The 16,440-nt window shown below is 43.6% G+C and overlaps 3 protein-coding genes across 3 annotated transcripts in view; all 3 read right to left on the bottom strand.

The window, feature by feature from the left end:
• Window positions 1–514: 514 nt before the first annotated feature.
• On the bottom strand, window positions 515–2,364 carry aicda (activation-induced cytidine deaminase). Its single transcript, XM_005731960.1, has 5 exons — window positions 2,317–2,364; window positions 1,514–1,679; window positions 957–1,239; window positions 703–815; window positions 515–589 (listed from the first exon to the last, which is right to left on the bottom strand). The coding sequence occupies exons 1-5, from the start codon at window positions 2,334–2,336 to the stop codon at window positions 539–541; spliced, it is 633 nt and encodes a 210-aa protein (XP_005732017.1). The 5' UTR covers window positions 2,337–2,364; the 3' UTR covers window positions 515–538.
• A 3,074-nt stretch (window positions 2,365–5,438) lies between these two features.
• nat14 (N-acetyltransferase 14 (GCN5-related, putative)) lies at window positions 5,439–7,459 on the bottom strand. Its single transcript, XM_005731959.1, has 4 exons — window positions 7,259–7,459; window positions 6,656–6,823; window positions 6,242–6,547; window positions 5,439–6,158 (listed from the first exon to the last, which is right to left on the bottom strand). Exons 2-4 carry the CDS (start codon window positions 6,734–6,736, stop codon window positions 5,715–5,717), a joined length of 831 nt encoding a protein of 276 aa, XP_005732016.1. The 5' UTR covers window positions 6,737–6,823; window positions 7,259–7,459; the 3' UTR covers window positions 5,439–5,714.
• A 2,587-nt stretch (window positions 7,460–10,046) lies between these two features.
• znf628 (zinc finger protein 628) overlaps window positions 10,047–16,440 on the bottom strand; it is a 10,011-nt gene continuing 3,617 nt past the window's right edge. The window contains exons 4-9 of the mRNA XM_005731958.1: window positions 15,496–16,434; window positions 14,711–14,881; window positions 13,416–13,749; window positions 13,112–13,266; window positions 12,478–12,720; window positions 10,047–12,373 (exon numbers count right to left, since the gene is read on the bottom strand). Of these exons, the coding sequence (XP_005732015.1) occupies window positions 10,376–12,373; window positions 12,478–12,720; window positions 13,112–13,266; window positions 13,416–13,749; window positions 14,711–14,881; window positions 15,496–16,434 (3,840 nt within the window). The 3' untranslated portion in view covers window positions 10,047–10,375. The remainder of the gene's footprint in view (window positions 12,374–12,477; window positions 12,721–13,111; window positions 13,267–13,415; window positions 13,750–14,710; window positions 14,882–15,495; window positions 16,435–16,440) is intronic.

Raw genomic sequence — 16,440 nt, 5'->3', positions numbered from 1 at the left:
ACACATTTTCTACGCTAGATCAAAAGGAACAAATCAAATGATTAATAGCTCTTGGTTGTATTATGGGATTGTTTTCGGTTTAACTTTAAAATTTTGATATTAAGCCTTTGCTGCTTTGATTACGACCTTTGTTTTTCGACTTTATTGCCAGAGTACAGTTTAAATGTGAAAAACTGGAATAGTTTTTAACCATAATCCACAGTTGTGGGTTATGGTAGCTACTACCTACCGGTAGTTAGCTTATCGGCCCAGAATAATTGGTACTATAAAACTATAACATTAATAATGATTACCGTTCGCAATCAATAACACAATCCAGTATCTGATTGTAAAGTATTTTATTTGACTTCGCTACAGATACAGCAAGCAGCAGCTACCCAATGTTACAAGCCTTGCCACAACTTGAAAGCATTTTTTTCTCAGTTTTTCTAATTCTCAGTTTAGCTCTTGTAGTGATGGTCCAACACCAACATATCTTTTTCTCATCAGACTTAATAATAGACTTAATGCTAACTTCAGAGGCAGCCACAGGTTTGTTTTACAGTCCAAGAAGCTTGAAGGCATCTCTTAAATCTTCTGTGTCACAGGGCTGAAAGAGAAAAGGCAGAACAGGACATTATTATCATTCTGAACACATCATTATTTCGATTGGCCTCATCCTGCTTGCCTGAGGGAAAATATGTTGTGTGTTACATGTTATACCTGGAGGATGCGGTTGAGTTTTCTGGCCAGACGTACTGAGTTTCGATGCAGATCTTCCCAGGCCTTAAATTTGCTTTGCTGAGCCACAAAAGTCTGCCAGCAGTAGAAGAAGTCTTAAAACAATCAGCAAAATAAATAATTGTTACTGACATCCAGGAAAGGACTATTTTAGGGAATAGTGCACAACTCTAAAGTCAAATATGTCTCTATTTTTTCTGTTTATCGCCCACATATGCATAAATTCATTCATCCACCTTTGTAACTCATGACTGTGATGTGCACGCCAACTTTTTTAAGCAGCCTGAGACCCTCTCTTTCACGACTGTCCTCCATGTCACAGAAGTAAAGACGAGAGACAAAGATCCTGAGGCGAAGGTTGGGTGTCTGTTTGAGGAACTGGGCCAGTCTGGAAGAGCAGTTTGCACAGGGAGACCAGGAGCAGAACCAGGTGATGGAGTAGCTGACCCTCCTCTCCCCATGAAATCCATACCCAGATAGACCAGGGCATAATGTACTAAGGTGGCGCAGGAACAGCAGCTGCAGAGAAAAATAAGAATAAAATAATCATTATACAGCCTTCATTTGATTTGATTTGATTTGATTGAATCTTTATTTTGAACATGTTGAAAAAGTACAACAAAATAGAATTAAAAGAGACAAATGAACAAAGCAAAACAAAAGGAAAACGAGCAACCACAACTCCAAATAAAGTTCATGTTCAAAAAGGAGCAGGAAGAAGCATTCATTCAATTGCTGTTTTCTCTCTTGCTACTGAGCAGACCCTTTTCATATCTTCTCCCACTTTACCTACCTCTACATGGCAGCCATTGCGATTGCGGAGGTGTCCAAAGTCAAAGGACAAGGAGTCAGGCCCTACTCGTCTTTTTACTACAAAACAGAGGTATGTTTCATGCCGGCCCCTTGCCCAGCGCACATTCTTGTAATGATAGAGGAACTTTTTTCTGGGCAAAAGCATACTGAAATAAAGGGAGAAAACATTAAAGAGCACACTGCAGTAGACACAGCACAGATTTAAAAAAAAACAAGATACATTTTAAAAGCACGCTGTGTTGAATTTATCAGTCAACATTTCAGTGCAAAAGGTGTGGCAGCTTTGTGGTGTCAGAAAGTTTCCATAGTCATTCGCACAATTAATAATTTTACACCACTAAGGTCTGAGACTAATTCTTATTACTACTTAGATGAGTCGCTCATTAATACAAGTTTTATCTCTTAAGTTAGCACAAGTAATACATGCAAAACCTGTGGTTAACCAAACACAAGTGATGGACAGTCAGAAAGCGGCTTACGTTCACTCACAAACCTTTTCTCACTCTCAGTTTCACGACTTTTAGTGAAAGCAGGACAGTTATTCATCACTTGTTAATACTGAAACCCTGATATAACTCACGAGTAAAGGGTGATAATTATTGAAACAGATTTCCAATGACAAATCTTATAATGGCATCAAAAGTATCGTAGCGTGGTAAAAGAACTATAAAAAAACGTTCTTTTTTTTCTTAATTAAATAGTTTCCACGCACAATTTGGTCAAATAGTTGTTGTTTGGAATGATAAATGCAACATATAAATATAATACATCCATTTTGCTCACCTGTCTAGCTTTGCAATCATTTCAAAAGACGCGCTTTGCCACTCGTCGGGCTTGGGTAGCATAAAGGAAGGTAAATGAGAAAGAGTGAAAGTGTGTGTGTGTGTGTGTGTGTGTGTGTGTGTGTGTGTGTGTGTGTGTGTGTATGTGTATGTGTGTGTGTGTGTTGGGGGGTTAAAGGGAGGGAACTGAGAAGATATACCTCTAAACATAAACATCCTGCATACAACACAAGGCAGCATCTGGTTGGACAGAATGATTTTTCAAAGATAATTTGGGGAGGCGTGATACAGAAGAGACGGCTGGATTACACCGTGCTGCTGCTAAGCAATTAAAGTTGTAATTGGATTACTCACTGGCCAAATGTTTTCTTTTTGAATGCTTCGTGGTTCTTATGTTTATTTAAAGAATTTGACATCTGTTTAAACAATGATTAAAGTGAAACCATTCTTTTGGTGAAAGGCAATAAAGGAATTTTATTGGAGGGGGAGATTACACAACGCAGATTTTAAAAAATAATCCGAGTGACCACACATGAGAGGAGCGTTTGACGTGATTTGTAACCTTTGGAGTTTTTACAGACGTCAGTAAATGGAGCCAACTGGATGGAACTTTCCAGACACTTAAGACTCATGCAGTCACAGGCTCTCAACTGTTTGTTTTTGCCATATCATCAAGTAAAAGCTTCAAGATACCGTCTCACCTTGATTTACAGTGCTATTCAGCCTTTTCCACCTAGCTGGTCCCCCCTCCCCACTTCCTCAGGGGCCCCAAGATTTGGTGGAGTTACAGGCGTTCCCAGACGTAACACGTGCTTTGTATTTTCATCTGGGTTTTCCCAAACTGTGTCAGGATGGGAGCAGACCTGTAATCGACCCACCTCGTCCTACGTGCCTGCCGGACTGGCTGGCCAGCTGACCGACCACAGCGTGTGGATAAATCGCACTCACAAGCCTTTGAACCTTCAGATGCTGTCATCGGTTCGGTGCCAAATCAGGATGTGTATTATTTTGCTTCTTTTTTGCTCAGTCTGTTTTAGCTCGGGCCCAGTCTGCTCACTCAGTGGCACTGCATGCAGGCATCCTGCTTTCCCATGACTCCCCTCACCCTCTCATGCACTCTGTGGTTTGGGGAATTCACCGTTTCCCAGGGTGGCTGTTTTTGGCGCTCATCTGTGTGTGTATGTGTGCAAGCATGTGTGTGTTGGCCATCTGTATGAGCATGTCATTAACACAGTCTATATGTTATACATCATCTGGAACAAATTTATCTAATTTATCCTGTGATTGTGTGGTGCCCCCAAATTTAGAGTGATTCATGTGTGTGTGTGTGTGTGTCTACATGCACTGAACAACCTCACATCATATTGCATTACTCTGACAGCGCACTAAGCCTAATGTCTCTGCACATTTGATCTTGAGCGCATGTGTCTTTTCTGGACTTCAAGAGGCTGATCAAATGCCAAACTATATGTAACCACTTCCCAACCACCTCTCTGGGTTTGACCACAGTTGACCAAGGTCATCTCACAGTCACTCATGAACACTCATGCGTGCACTACCACCCCTCCTGTGCACTGTATGCATGTGTGTGTGTGTGCTGGAGTGGTACCGTATGGCCAGACATGCATTTAAACCGTAGTCGAGGATGGGGGGACCGGGTGTAAGAAATGCCAAGTCATACTTTCCGAAACCCACCCGCCCACACCCTGCTCATGCGCGCACAGGCACACACACTCACACAGCCATACCGTGCAGACGCATATGACCACAGTCACAAACAGACTTTCTTTCCAGTGTGTGAACTCACATCTGTTTCCTGACAACAATAATAGCTACAGATCAGGCGGGTAGAGGCCCAGCTTACAGGTGTCTACTGTTTGGCAGTCACGTGGAAACAACCTGATGATGACCGAGAAGTGTCACAAGTAAAGACTACAGCTTTTACAAGGCGAAAATGCCCTGACCACACACTTACTCGTGCATGCTACAACACCGCTGTGTTACTAGGTGTTTCAGCTTTGTCATTTAAGTTAATTAAAGGACGGCGATTTTCCACTATGGCTTGGCTTGCATGATTTAGCAGCAAAGTATAGGCCTATATTTGCCTTCACATCAGGTGTGATATGCCTCCTTCCCACACACATTAACACTGCACAAACATCCTGTGGTGTTTATGTGTGGCAGATTGATGCTATACTGACATCGTCTGAGGTTAGCAGTGGGGTAGACTCGCAATGCAAGCGTGAGGGCTGCTAACCATATTAAGGTTAGCCTCAAGCAGGGGGGTTGTGTGCATTTCCCCACTTAGTCATATAAACTGCCATTCACCTGCAAACCACACACATGCTCAAGTCATAATATCTATGTATAACTTTTACATAGCGTGCTACAATCTCCATACAAATGAAAGCATAACTGATTTTGATTAAATCTTTGTAATAACTCAGTATTTTGGGGATGCAGCTAATAGCTACTTTCTGCAGAATGAATCTACATGTAGTATTTTAGTGATAACGTAAATTTAAATGGAAAAAAACAAAAAATCCTTGCATTTATGATGCTGTGACCCACAATAGCTTCTAATTTTAAAAAAAGATAATACAGTTTCTAGTGTATAAATTAAAATGAATGAAAGTGGAAAATAATGATTTATTTCCTCTTCATTAAGGAAATATAATGTATAATTGAACAAGAACGCATTGTTAAAGCACTATATATTTTATCAATTAACACTAGCATTAAAGAATGCACTCTCTTTGCGATTGATAACTTTACCATCGCCTAAAATATAACATAGAAAACTAAAAGTGGAAGAAAACGTTATTGAGGTTGTGCTGTTTTTGCAGCCTCATCGACCCACAAGCTTTTACGAAGGTGAACAGCGGCAGTCAGGGAGTGCAGAGATAAAAGTAGATAAATTCTGCATATTCACGAAACCGCACATACTTCCTATACAGTAACTGTACAGCCTCCTACACATCTGTTTGGTTTCACACAAAGAAATGCGTGCAGTCTCACACACTCACACACACACGCGCGCACACACACACGCACCTTTTACAGTGTTGATTTTGCTTAAGAAAAGGAACTGCACAAACACAGCTAACAGATATGAAATGTAGTTATTACTTTATTACAAATGCTCAGAGAACAGCACAGCTGAGGCATGATCATGCAATCTTTGAATGATTAAATAAAGAATCCGTTTTTCATCTAAATGAAAATGACGAGATGATAAAAAATAAACTCAAAACAATGAATCCTCGGGATAGCAGCACACTCAATAAATAATCGAATAAATAACACAAAGATTACAAAAATGAAATACTTGAACATGCTGCCGCAGAAATCAGACGCACTTCTTTACCTTTTAAACTGCACGTGTCCATTAAAACTCGATCACAAGTCTTTGTAATACACTTTAGTGAGGGGGTAGCCCAGGAAGCCTCTCTCAGGACTCTCTTGTTTCAGTTCCATATCATCTTCATCACTAGTTTCCACCCCAAGCTGGCGATAACCCAGTTTCCTGAAGAAGGCTTCCCCCAACTTTGAGGGGTAGGGGACGTGTGCATACACTCTGTGTGCCCCTGTGTCCCTCTCTCTCTGCTCCAGGCTTTGGACAAGCAGCCGACCGAGGCCCTCCCTGCGGTACCAGGAGCCTGTCACCAGCCTGCAAATCCTGCTGATGCCCGCTCGTGTCTCGCCCTCCCGGAAGATGCAGCCCAGGATATCTCCCTCACACTCTGCCAGCCAGACCTGCCCTGCTGCCTGCTCCCTCTCTGGAGTGATCTTTTCTGTTGTCGTCTCTTTGTCCTTGTCTTTGGATCCAGCTCGGCGCTTTGGCTGAACAGAAGTAATATTTAGCAACTAGTCTTAAATAAAAACTGCTCCAAAAAAAGTGAATTTAAGCAAGTCAACAGACTAACCTTTTTTGTAAATGGTGTCTTGCCACTGATCCGGCAGTAGGGATTCTGCAGGGTGTCATCCTGTGCCTCTCTGTAGCTGCTACCCACATAGTCCCAGTAGGGCCGGCTGCTGCCCAGGACCCCGGTTGACCGCGGCATGGTGATTTTGAGAAAGACAATTAACAGGAAGACAGGTATAGCAAGGGCCAGGATGAAAGAGTGGACAAGGCAGCGCAGAATTGAGGAAAACACAGCCAGGATGAAAAGGCAGAGTGGGCGAGTGAGGATGTGGAGGATGAGACGATTTTCCGTGCCCTCGCAGCCCTCCTGCAAAGAAATTCATGCACTTTTAAAAAAAATAAAGGGCACTAACCTCAAAAGGATTTGACTTAATACCCAACACGATGAAGCCCAAAGCATTGTCTAAATACAAACCTTGATAAGGGCTTTCACAATTTCGATGTCCTCCTCCTTCATCCTCTTTATCACCACCTGGTCAAGCTCCAGCCTCACCATATTTAGGCTTTTTGCTCAAACAGCTGGCCTGCTCCAACGCTGTCTTACGTTGCAAACTTCAGCATCCACACCGTCTGCACAGGGAGCCTTGAAGAGGAGTGGATGGATAGGAGGATGTAATTCTGGTGAAACGCTTGTGGATGATTTTGTTGGACAGTGAAATACTGGTTAGTGTTTTTTTAAACACATAGAATGACAAACGTGACGTAGTTAAAATAGGTCAATACATTTCAAAACTATGAAATGGACTAGACTTCGCTTCCACTGAGCCAGTAGTTGCATTGTAACAGCACACCCACGCTGGCTCCAAGCAACAAAGGCAGATGGAGATTATGGGGGATTTGCAGCCTGCAGCACCGTTTTTCAGTACTGTATAATTCACATACATCAAGCTTTCGTCTTTACATTTAACAGAGATCATCAAAGGTACACTCGAAAGCGAAAAGACCTGGTTCAAATCCTTATATGGTTATTACGAAGTGCTGCGGTCTCCTGACACATTTAACCCCCAGATTCGCTTACCTTCTGCACAGAGTACCTCAGATCAAGCTGAAAGGTGGGAAACGCGCTCTGTGCGTTTCTGTTGGTTTTTAGCCCGTGTACGTTTGGTACGTTTCACTGAATGACCATCATATGTTTTCTTGCAGAAAGAAGGGAATTATGAATACAAGCTTACTCTATTTTATGCCCGTTATACGCTTTCAATGTGGCTGCCTACGCCATTTGCGTACGTAAAACTTACACTGCGCAACTGTTACGTGAATAGCGAACGCAACGTGACAGCGCTGCGTACGTCTGGTGGCCGCTGTGACGTCAACCAAGTTCCAGTCTGGATGGAGTTACAGTGGCATAGTCGCTGCTGTATGCCACTTTATTAGGTACACCTGTTTAACTGCTTCTTAATGCAAGTATTAAACCAGTCAAGCCCATGGCACCAACTCAATGCATTTAGGTCTGTAGGCATGGCCAAAACTACAGCCAGGCTGGTTTAAGCATTTTGGAAAACTGCTGATCTACTGAGATTTTCTCTCGCACGCACTTAGGGTTTACAGAGAATGGTTTGAAAAAGAGAAAATATCCAGTGCGCGGCACTTGAATGAAAATGCCCTGTTGATGCCAGATATCAGAGAAGCTGACAGGAAGGCAAAAGTCAAATAAACCACTTGTCATGATTGAGGCATGCAGCATGTCTGAATGAACAAGTCAAACCTCGAAGCAGATGTTATACAGCAGCAGAATTCCACACCAGGTGCCACTCCTGTTAGTTAAGAACAGGAAACCGAGGCTACAGTTCACACAGACTCACCAAAACCGGACAATAGATGATTGGAAAAAAGTTGTGTGGTCCGGTGAGTCTTGATTTCTGCTGGAACATTCAGATGAGATGGTATGCAGAGGTTGGTGTAAATAATATGATCTTGTGGAACCCTCCTGCCTTGTATGTACAGTTCAGTCTGGAGGTGGTGGTGTAATGGTGTGGGGTATATTTCGTTTGTATACTTAGTTCTTTAGTAACAAATAAATGGTAAATTATCTGGTTCTTATTAACTCCAAGCAGTCAAAGCATTTTACAACTGCTTGCCTCATTTACCCATTTGCACCCATTCACACAGAGTGTTAGTATCTACCTGAGTATTATTGTTGACCATGTCCATCTACTAAAGACCGATCTTTGTTGTGCGGGAAAATACAACAAAGCTCAAATCGTATCAAACTTTTTTATTCATCAGTGTTATGGATGAGCCTCACGGATCCAGTCCAATCCCAGTAAAGTCACTTTGCCCTCTCAGCTGAATTCTCCTGATACAGTCCAACTATAAGTTACATTGATTCATACTATTTTGTGATAAAAAACTTAAAGACCAAAAGTTATTACAGTGCAACCTCAGTTTAATACACCAAGCGGTGCAAGTCCAAAGCTAGGAAGATTATGATGGATCTCTCCCATCCCAACAATGGACTCTTCTCACTGTTGAGGTCTGGGAAGCGCTTCTGCTCCCTTAAGGCCAAAACAGAGAGAATGAGGAGGAGCTTCTTCCCCCAGGCTATTCGGGGCCTGAACCAGGTGTAGGACTGGACTCTCCCACACACGTCACTATAAGACTGGACTCTCACACACATCACATCACCACACGCACAGCCACACATTTCCTGTAATCCTATAATTCCTATAATTTATAATCTTTATAATCTCTTCTGCTATTTGCACATTCTTTACTGTAAATTCCTAAGTTAATTTGTAAATTTTGTAGTAAACTGTAAATTGTAAATATTGTAAAACTTTTCTTCTGTCATTTAATGGTCGGGCATTGTACAGCTACAAGCATTTCACCCCCATGTCATACTGTGTATGGTTGTGACAAATAAAATTTGAATTTGAATAATTATTCAGTTCAAAGTAGTTTAGTGTAGCAATCCTGGTGCGGATGAGCAGATGATTTATTGCAAGTCATGTTTTGGGAAGTAACTCTCATGTCTCCCTAACACCATAACCAGGTCATTCATCAACGTGTGCTAGTGTTAAAGCATGACACTACTTGAAAATATGGATATTGTGTGTTCACAATCAACTGCCCATTTCTGCAGCTGGAGCATAGCATTTTTAAAAGCAAAAATTTGAAATAGCAAAGTGACTTGAGCCAAATGACCCTCATCAAAGTTGATTGCCCATCACATTTATGTGGACTGTTGCTGACCCTGACAGTGAGTTCAGTGCACTCAAATGGCCCCCAACAGTCACCAGATCTCAATCCAACAGAGCACCTTTGTGGTGGAACAGGAGGTTTACATCATGCATCCGACGAATCTGCAGATGCTATCTGTGATGCATTTTTGTGATGCAAAATCTCTGAGGAATGTTTCCAGCACCTTGTTGAATCTGTGCCACAAAGATTTAAGGCTGTGCTGAAGTCAAAAGAGAGTCTAACTCAGTACTTGCAAGGTATATCTAAGAAATAGTCGTGTGAGTGTATAATCAAAGGCTATTTGTGGTGCTGCGATGTGGGCTTTTACTATTACTTTAAAAAAAAAAGGGTTGCTCTTATTAATTTTATGCCTTTAGTGGTGGCATGCAGTCCATGAACTGAAATGAATTTGACACCTGACCAGTCATCCTGCCTTGTGGCTTGTATGTACCTCAGAAATGGACGTGCTTAACTCTGGATGTATCCCTGAACTGAAACTAAACAGCAGGTGAAATACAACTAAACAATATTAACACACTCTTTGTTCAACATTTTGTTTGTTGGGATGTGGACACCCTACCTACAAGTAGTAAAAATAATTAAAAATCCAAATGACAAAAGGTATTAACAGATTTATTAATTATTAGTTACTATTAACATTGTGAAGAAAGTAGGCAATATACAACATTTATTCACAAAAAACATATTTACTTAATAAAACTGCCAACGACAGTATCATTTAAACTAATCTTTAGGAATATTCTGAGGTCCATGTACAGCCTATTTAAATGTATAACATTTGGCATGGCATTACAACACAGTACTCATCTAACTGCATGTCCTCGCTCACTTGCATGAGAACTCAACTGACTATAAAGTGCTAACAAACAGCCCACAAAAAGTGAGGCATTTACTCATACATACGCTTTATTCGTCTCTAACATGCACACCGTTCTCAGTTAGAGAACTGCACCTCTTTAGGTTTAGAGCTAGGTCCATTCAGTGCGTCTTCCTCTGAGCTGACTGCAGAGTTCACTTCCTTTGTAGACTTTTCCTTGGCCTCTGCTGTTACACCTTCATATTTCACCTCGCTACTTTGTGGGATCTCCCCGTCCCCTTCTCTCTCCATTCCCCCTTCTCTTAAGCTGCTGGTGCTGACTTCAATTATTACAATTTCATCTCCACTTTCCAGCTGAAAGATACTTTCCATTCCTCCTCCACCCTCAGTAACTGTGCCACTTCCAGTACTGCAACCTCGGCCCTCCTCTCCTATCATTCCTCCTTCACCTTCTATCAGGGCTATCATCTGCATGCCTTCCTCAGTTTCCTGTTCCAGCTTGGTCTCGCCCCCCAGCTCAAACACCACCTCCTGCCCATTAAGGGGTACTAAGCCTTGGGTAGATGTGCACGAAAGCTGCAGGCTGTTGTCCTGCCCTTGGCTGAAGGTAGCACTGGTTGAACCATTATCCTGTGTGTCAGTGTGGAAATGAAGGACATACGACTCCCCCTGGCTGCCATCCCCTCCCGATTGTCTCCCATCCTGCTTTTCTCCACTCCATTCTTGCAGGAGTGACATCATCCCTCCCTTATCTACCCCTTTTTCCTCTTCACCTGGCACATCTGTCTTGAACTGCAGCACGAGTGACTTTCCCTCTCCACCCATTCCTTCATCGATTGCCTCCCCAGATGAATTCCCTTCAAACTGCAGCACGTATGACTCCCCGGCCTCCCCGATATTCATCCCCTCCTTTGCCTGTTCTTCATTATCAAAACACAACACAAACTCTTTCCCTGACAAAGTTTCCCCAGTCCTCATTTGCTCCACAGTGGAATGAGGTTTCCTTTCTGCAGGGACAGGAGCAGAATCTGATGCTGCAGCTACTGTGGTGGCTGGTGTAACCATGGTAACAGTCGGCAAGGGTCCTGAGGTATCCGCTATGGGGGCTACAGTGGCAGGGGATGACAGAGTCGGGGTAATGGTGTCAGATGTTGTGGGTAGAGAAGATGAGTTTGTGGTAGTATTAGCAGCAGTAACAGTCTGGGTGCCACTGGTCACATTAGAGTTTGTTACTGCAGCAGCTCCGCCTGCAGTGTGACTGACTGGGGTTGGGGCCGATTTCAGAAGTGTAGCTTTTGGTTTGCGCCCCCGTCTGCCTCGTGCAGTCCGTGTGCTCTTCCCCAGTATCGGCTTCGTAAGTAGGGAGCTGGCTGAGAGGTTGTGCATTGGTGTGGCAACTGGAGTGTGTGCATTGTTACTGTTGTTAGTAATTATGATTTGTTGTTGCTGTGATACAGATGGAAACTGGGGTATCTGAGTCTGGTTTTGGTTAAGCACAGGCTGGAATGCTTGGATAGTCTGAAGCATGGGGAGGGACTGAGGCTCTGGAGCTGGTGGAGGGTTGTTTGCTGTGGGGAGGAGAATCAGGCTGGACTGGCTGCCGTTGTTGGAGGGGCACTGCAAGAGGAGGAAGTTTTGAGGCTGGGATGGTTGCGGTGGTGGCGGAGGAGGTGGTGGCTGGACTGGCGTAGGCGTTGACAGAGGAATGAGCTGCAGGCCGCTTGCTGTCTGTATCATGAAGTAGTTCTGGGAGGTGTTGGGGGGAATATTAAGTGCTGGTTGGGATACAATCAGACTGCCATTGTTTCCTGAGGCTTCCAGGGTGATGGGGTTCAGCAGGGTTGTTGTGGTGGTTACTCCTCCAACACTGGCTTTCACAGCCACGCCGTCTTTACCTCCACCACCTGGGCATGGCAGGGAAACGCCAGTGCCGTGGGTGCGGATATGCCTCTGCAAGTAGGAGTGCATGACAAACTCCTTCGAGCAGTAGGGGCATTTATAGTCCTTGCGTGAGGAGTGTGTGCGAAGGTGGAGTTGAAGGTTGGAGGAATGAGTAAAACTCTTACTGCAGTGGGTGCACTGAAAAGGTCTCTCGCCTGAATGCGTGCGTTCATGCTGCTCTCAGAAAAATGGTAATCAAAAAAAAGAAAAGAAAAGAAGTTATGAAATCAGTTGATAAAACTGAACATTTTATAACATGAAACTGCAGCTGCACTGACCTGTTTCAGATTTGACGTCTGGGAGAAGGACTTGGAGCAGATGGAGCACGTATGAGGCCGCAGACCAGAGTGCATCTGACTGTGTCTGCGCAGGCAGCTGGTGTTCTTGAAGGACTTGCCGCACTCTTTACACACATATGGCCTCTCACCTGTGTGCTGCCGCAAGTGGTACTGGTAGTGGGAGCTCCACTTGAAGGTGAGTGGGCAGTGAGGGCACTGAAATGCCCGTACACCTGTATGCACCTAGGTAAGATATATGTTAAAAAAGGGGGGAGTTAATTTTTAGTGTCCTACCAAAAGAAGAATCTAGAACTGAGCTTGACAAAGAGTGGAAGTCATCACAGGGAACATCAAAATATGAACGCTTGTTACAACTGAAGCACTGAGTGACAGTGACTTTAGTCATGAGAGACCAATAACTTACACCATATTTTTTTTCCTTTTGCTGTTTGCATTTGTCTGATGTAGACTGCATTCATCTCCAGAGGTAATTACATGAGAGCTAAAATACCTAATCAAGTGGAATGTAGAGTTTCACACAGACCACAATCAAGAAACCTCACATCAAGAAAATTATTTTGGTAATTAAAACCTTATTTGATTTATTTGAGTGGAACAGAAGAGTGAGCCTTACCCGCTGATGGATAGAGAGCAGTGATGATCTCTTGAAGCTCTTTCCACACTCTGTGCAGCGGTAGGGCCTTTCCCCAGTGTGATCCCTCATGTGGTATTTCAACCCTGATGAACCTTTGAAGGCTTTTCCACACTCTGAACAGCGGTATGGCCTTTCTGTGTGCACATGTGAGACACGAGTTTAAAAATAACAACAACAAAAAGAACAGCAGAATAAGGAGTTCTTTAAAAAAATAGAAAAAAAAAAAAGACTGAATATCAGCACAGTTTTATGCCTCATCTGCTTTCTTTCTAATTATCTTTACCTCCAGCAGGAGTGCTCTTGCTAGATCCCGTCTTTTTGTGGGCTTTGGTTGGTTTTGCTGGCTGCTCCTCTTGTTCCTCTCCAACGGCTATGATGTCGACATGAATCTCCCTCTGGTCCTCCTGCTGCTTGTCAGCCTGGCTCGGAGAAGAGGGAAGGGGGAGAGACAAGGAAAGCGACGGAGGGCACACGATTTCGGCCTCTGCCTCAGCCAGGAGACGCTGCTCGGGAGTGTGGGAGTGTTGGTGCGTGAGGAGCGAGGAGAGAAGAGGGAAAGAGCGGTCGCAGGCAGAGCAGCTGAACTGGGAACGGGACTGTGATGAAAGAGAGTGCATCTGGAGGGAAAAAAAAAGAAAATGAAAACAGGAGGTAGTTCATTTGATAGTTGTTGTTTTTTTTTATTAGAAAGCACTGATCTAAATAAATATTAGTACATTATAGAAAATGCAGAACCCAGAGAGTAATGCACACAGTTCACTCAGAAACTGCCTTGAACACAAGCTATGAAGACTTTCATAATGTTGTGATGCCACAACTCTTTAGTCCCACCTACACCAATGATCCAACTTTTTTCCTTTTTGGCACTGCCAGCTCTGACTCTAAAACATCTCAGCCACAAGAAAAGCAATAAATGACACTAAATTTCCTGTTGCTTACTGCAAGACCATGTAAGAGTCTTCGTGCACTCCAATGCGCTACTTTTATTTTTGGTGGCAATGTTCCCTCAGCAGGAAAAGAAAACATTCTTGGAGGAAATCGGAACTTATGGAAACTCGAAGACCAGTTTCAGACCAATAAACAAGGACTGGGAGTGGGGTGCATTTTTTTCCCTATATCACCTACAGTGCCACTTAAAATTAGTTGGATTATTTCTTAGCATTCCCAAACACAAACGAGTGAAAAATTAGCTAAAAATTAATGTACTATTGGAAATGGTAACTCAACTGCAGGAAAACATTGTGTTTTATCTAACATAGTGACTTCAGCATGACTGCATCACTGTACTGAGTTGGATTGTGGTTTTAAATGTGTGCGATTTGGACTTTTTTTGTTACCGACAGTTCATAGAGAGCTGGAGGGCTCTTTTGGAAAGGCCTGTTAGATTTCATGTAGAGCTACAGACACAGCATGGGCATGATAAAACAATCCATAAAAGTCCCATTCTTGATACATGACACACTTATACTAACTTGTTAACAAAAGGACCTTTAAGATGGATAAATGTTAGTCTTGCTGTAGGTTTTGTAATCTGTACAAAAGTGTTAGTAGTAGAACAGTTGCAACAGTCATTCTCACCAGTGATACATGTCTATTGAGGCCTCCGCTCGTCTTAAAGGTCTTATTGCAGTAGCCACATGACAGCCCTGCCCATGTGGTTCTGGCCTCTGGCTGAACGGTCTCAGAGCTCTGAGTCACCTCAGTGAAGCTCTGTAACAGGTCAAACTGGGCCTGGGTGGTGCCGACATTCTGAGGACAAACCAAAGGAAGTAGTAATACATATCAAAAATATATGTCCTCAAACTGAACTCATTGGCTTTATAGGGACTTTTATTTGCTCCAATTCAAAGTATATTTTAATTAAGAGTACTTATACTTCTGCGCCACATTACATAAAAAAAACAGAAGCTACACTATCTAACAGGGAAAACCTTTTGAATTCACGCCAGTTTATTTTGCATACCACTGGGTTCATGTTAACAATGCTTGTTTGGGTGTTGATCATTTGTGGCCTTCACACACCAACATCATGTTCAGACGACACATAAGCTGCAGCAGCAGTTACAGGATGAGCCAATCGCAGAGTTTGTTGCAAAAACCTGTGTCAGCCTATGAGTTGACTGACAGCGGTTTCAAGTGCACAACCAACAATTCATGGTTATCACAGTTTTTCTGCCTAACGCCCTATTTCAAATCGGTTCTACCACTATTATGAATGTGTTTCTACTATTTGTAGGATCTAAATTGGGCTTAATTGTACAACTACAAATTTTAAAGCATTTAAAGAAATGTGTGATGTTGGCAGTTTTTGAGATAAATATTTTTATGTAATGTGCATTTATCTGTTTGAACCCATCACTTACTGCATTGCTGCCATCTGCTCCCTCTGACAATCCAAGGAGCACCTCTGTCGTGTGTCCACTTTCAGCCACTGTGGTAGTTTCCACCACCTCCTCAAAGTCAGCAAGCAGGTGTCCAGCTCCCACCAGCCCATCCCCAACTTCCATCCCAGAGCCGACCCCTGCCCCTCCACCAACCCCATCTTCCTCTGGAGCCATGTGAATGGCCTGGTGCTCCTCTAGGTCTGTCCGTGTGCCAAAAGTGTGGCTGCAGCTGCCACAGCTGTACAAGAGCACACTGGCTCCGGTGTCTGTACTCAGGTGAACCTCTGTCCCAATGGCTCTAGATGTGCACATGTTCTCCCCAGAAGAAGTGAGGGTGAGCTGGGGGAGAAGGCCTGGATTCTGGCCAGAGGAAGTGGTTGACAGGAACACTTCTTCCATCCCCACCCCAACTCCATCAGTTCCTTCCTGGCTCACAAATCCCACCATGTCTGTCAACATTGATGATGTCACTTCCTCTCCCCCCACCACCACCTCCACTACCTCATTTCTCTTCCTTGCATCCTCGCCCCTCTTTCCCTCTTTCCCACCTGCGTTTAGGTTGGAGTGCGAGTTCTTGTGCAGGGCCAGGTTTGACGAATGAGTAAAGCTTCGTCCACACTCACCGCAGATGTAGGGCCTCTCGCCTGTATGTATCCTCATGTGCTGCCTTAGGTTGGTGGACTGCGTGAAGGATTTGTTACACACTGTGCAGGTGTAAGGTTTGAGACCGAGATGGACATTCTTGTGTCTCCGCAGACTGCTCGAGTTCTTGAAGGCCTTCGGACAAGTGTCACACGGGTATGGGCATTCTCCTGTGTGTTGGCGCAGGTGATACTGGTAGTGAGAACTCCATTTAAAAGTAAGGGGGCAGTAGGGACACAAGAAGGTACGCACTCCAGTGTGGACACTCTGGTGGACCTGGGG

Source organism: Pundamilia nyererei, unplaced genomic scaffold (assembly GCF_000239375.1).
Source record: "Pundamilia nyererei isolate P.nyererei 1_Seehausen unplaced genomic scaffold, PunNye1.0 scaffold00045, whole genome shotgun sequence".
NCBI classification, from domain to species: Eukaryota; Metazoa; Chordata; class Actinopteri; order Cichliformes; family Cichlidae; genus Pundamilia; species Pundamilia nyererei.
This window is presented reverse-complemented; position numbering and strand designations above follow the sequence as displayed.